Source organism: Camelus bactrianus, chromosome 19 (genome assembly GCF_048773025.1).
Source record: "Camelus bactrianus isolate YW-2024 breed Bactrian camel chromosome 19, ASM4877302v1, whole genome shotgun sequence".
Classification (NCBI taxonomy): Eukaryota; Metazoa; Chordata; class Mammalia; order Artiodactyla; family Camelidae; genus Camelus; species Camelus bactrianus.
In genome coordinates, this window is record NC_133557.1 from 32973317 (window position 1) to 32976416 (window position 3100).

Below are 3100 nucleotides of genomic sequence, written 5' to 3' on the forward strand. Positions count from 1 at the left end.
GGTCCAGGCAACAGTTGAATGAGCCCCTGGAACCTGGCTCTTCCCATGCTCCCCGCTAATAGACTCTAACCCTGCCCCCTCTGCTGGCAGGTGGACTGGCCCTCTCTGGTGCAGGAGAGAAAGGGGAACCCACCAGAGCCCTCCAGAAAAGAGGAAGGTACAGCTTGTGGGGTGGTTTGAAGGGGAGGAGGGCTCACCAGGGGCTGAAAATGAGGAACACTGGCTAGGCAGGACCCACCTGGGGAAGGCACCCATGGAAAGAGGATCTGGGACAGGCGGGGGTTTCCAGGCTGCACTCACCCCTTTCCTGGGAAGGATGGGGTGCAGGGGCAGGGGCCTAGGCAGTGGACAAACACTGCCTTCCTGCTCCAGCAGCCCCACCAGCTAGCCTTGGCTGCTCCCCTGCACTGGGAAGGCCGGACAGGAAACTGCTACTCATAGTGGGTGCCATTCTCCCGGACCCCCCCCCCCCGGTCTTTGCAGATGCTCACACAGCCTGATCCCCGGGGTGCTTCTTCCTGCCTCTGCTCCCTCTCCTACAAGTGCAGGCACCTCAGGAGGTGGGACAGGGTCCCACAGCAAGCTGGTTCAGTGTGTGGGAAAGCATTCATTTTTCCCAGCAAGATCCCAGCCACTGCCCCAGAAGAGGTTAGGGCTGTTCGACTTCTGGCCTGTCTGTCCACCTTCAGAGTGGGATGCTGCTCAGGTGTGGGTAGAGGTGGGCTTGGGCATGGGTGGGAGGCTGGTGTGGCAGGGCCCCCAAGAGGAGGCAGGCAGGAGGGTCTGGGGATGGTGTGGCGGCAGCGGAGTCCTAACGCTGTGTCCCGGGGGGCGGGGCAGAACTTGAGGCCCACCACCCCTGGGGACCTTTTGTGCGCCCATCATGGGGTGTCGGCCTCTCTCCCAGCAACAGTGACTCACAAAGCTGGCCAGCGCCAGGCAGATGCCGCCTCCCCTGGGTCCTGGAAGGCCCAGGTCACAAAGGCCATTAGGGCCAAGCCCCCAGAAGGCACGTCCCAAGGCAGCCCTATCCGCGCTCCCCTCTGCAGCTACCCGCAGGGCCGGGCCTGGACCTCCAGCCGCGACCCTGGCCCGGCGACTGGGCGTTAGGGCTCGGTCCGTGCCTGGTGACCTCGAGGCCCATGTGCGTGGTCTGCTTCGTGAAGGCGCTGGTGCACGTGTTCAAAATTTACCTGACCGCCAACTACACCTACAATTTCCGCAGCTGGCCGGTGGACTTCCGCTGGGATGACGTGAGCGCCGCCTCCAGGGGTGGCAGCGGTCACCGCGCGCTAACGTGCGCGGCGGCCGCGGCGGGCGTGTGGCTGCTGCGGGGCGCGGCGCTGGGCGGGGACGCGCCGGGGCGGCCACTGCGCGGAGCGCGCAGCCAGGCGCAGTGCCTCCTGCAGCAGATCCGCGAACTGCCCAGCCAGCTCGCCAGCTATGCTCTGGCCCACTCGCTGGGTCGCTGGCTCGTGTACCCCGGCTCCATGTTCCTGATGACGCGCGCGCTGCTGCCGCTGCTGCAGCAGGGCCAAGAGCGCCTCGTGGAGCGCTACCGCGGTCGGCGCGCCAAGCTGGTGGCCTGTGACGGCAACGAGATCGACACCATGTTCATGGACCGCCGCCAGCACCCGGGCAGCCACGGCCGTGGCCTGCGCCTCGTCATCTGCTGCGAAGGCAATGCCGGCTTCTACGAGATGGGCTGCCTGTCGGCGCCACTGGAGGCCGGTTACTCGGTGCTGGGCTGGAACCACCCCGGCTTCGGGGGCAGCACCGGCGCGCCGTTCCCTCAGCACGACGCCAACGCCATGGACGTGGTGGTCAAGTACGCGCTGCACCGCCTGCACTTCCCGCCTGCGCACGTGGTGGTCTACGGCTGGTCCATCGGCGGCTTCACGGCCACCTGGGCTACTATGACGTACCCAGAGCTGGGTGCGCTGGTGCTTGACGCCACCTTCGACGACCTCGTGCCGCTGGCGCTGAAGGTAATGCCCCAGAGCTGGAAGGGGCTGGTGGTGCGCACCGTGCGCGAGCACTTCAACCTCAACGTGGCCGAGCAGCTGTGCCGCTACCCCGGGCCTGTGCTGCTGCTCCGGCGCACACAGGACGACGTGGTCAGCACCTCGGGCCACCTGCGCCCCCTGCCGTCCGGCGACGTGGAGGGCAACCGCGGCAACGAGCTGCTCCTGCGCCTGCTGCAGCACCGCTACCCCGCCGTGATGATGCGCGAGGGCCTCGCCGTGGTGACCCGCTGGCTGCGCACCGGCAGCCTGGCGCAGGAGGCCGCCTTCTTCGCGCGCTACCGCGTGGACGACGAGTGGTGCCTGGAACTGCTGCGCTCCTATCGCGCGCGCTGCGAGGACCTGCGGGAGGACGAGGAGGCCTGGGGGCCGCACGGGCTTGTCTTCCCCTGGCTGGTGGGCCAGGGCCTTAGCCCGCGGCGGCGCAGGCAGCTCGCGCTGTTCCTGGCGCGCAAACACCTCAAGAACGTGGAGGCAACTCACTGCAGTCCGCTGGAACCAGAGGACTTTCAGTTCCCCTGGAGACTGTAGATCGCGCCTTTGCGGGTCCGTTCCGCACACCCCCAAATTAGTAAATCTGGCCCTGCCTGGGGGAGGTTGGGGCAGCAGAGAGGGACCTGGTGCTCTCCCTTACTGCGGCATCCCCTTCTCGTCTTTCTCTTCCTCCCTCCCAGTCCATTCCCAGCTCCTAAAGGGAATGCAGAGATTAACCTGACCTAGTGTATGATGGTGGTTTGATCACCTCAAAAGGATGGTGGGAAGAGGGACGGTGGGACGCCAGGAGGGGTCCTGCACCTGGCCTGGGTCGTAGCATGCTCTGGGAAAGATGAAGTGTTGAAGGGTCTGTGCAAGTCGCCGCTAGCTGTGAAGGGACATTAGCTTTGGAAGGCTATACAGGTCTTAGCAGCTGGACCTTCCCAGGAGTGTGATACTGCTGCTTCATAGGTTCTCCCCCCTTACCTTCCGCCAATCCCAGCTTCTACAGGACTCAGAGTAAGTGGCACATCAATGTGGGACTACAGTCACACCCGCACTGACCACTCATTGCTTAGTTCCTGACTCAGGGATGCAATTCA

At 65.1% G+C, this 3100-nt stretch overlaps 1 protein-coding gene across 1 annotated transcript; it reads left to right on the plus strand.

Moving 5' to 3' along the window:
• Positions 1-1138: 1138 nt before the first annotated feature.
• ABHD16B (abhydrolase domain containing 16B) lies at positions 1139-2788 on the plus strand. The gene has a single exon (XM_010954322.3). It carries the CDS (start codon positions 1143-1145, stop codon positions 2553-2555), a length of 1413 nt encoding a protein of 470 aa, XP_010952624.2. The 5' UTR covers positions 1139-1142; the 3' UTR covers positions 2556-2788.
• Positions 2789-3100: the final 312 nt, after the last annotated feature.

Coding starts and splice junctions, on each gene's coding strand:
- ABHD16B (XM_010954322.3), top strand. CDS start 1,143: ATGTGCGTGGTCTGCTTCGTGAAGGCGCTGGTGCACGTGTTCAAAATT.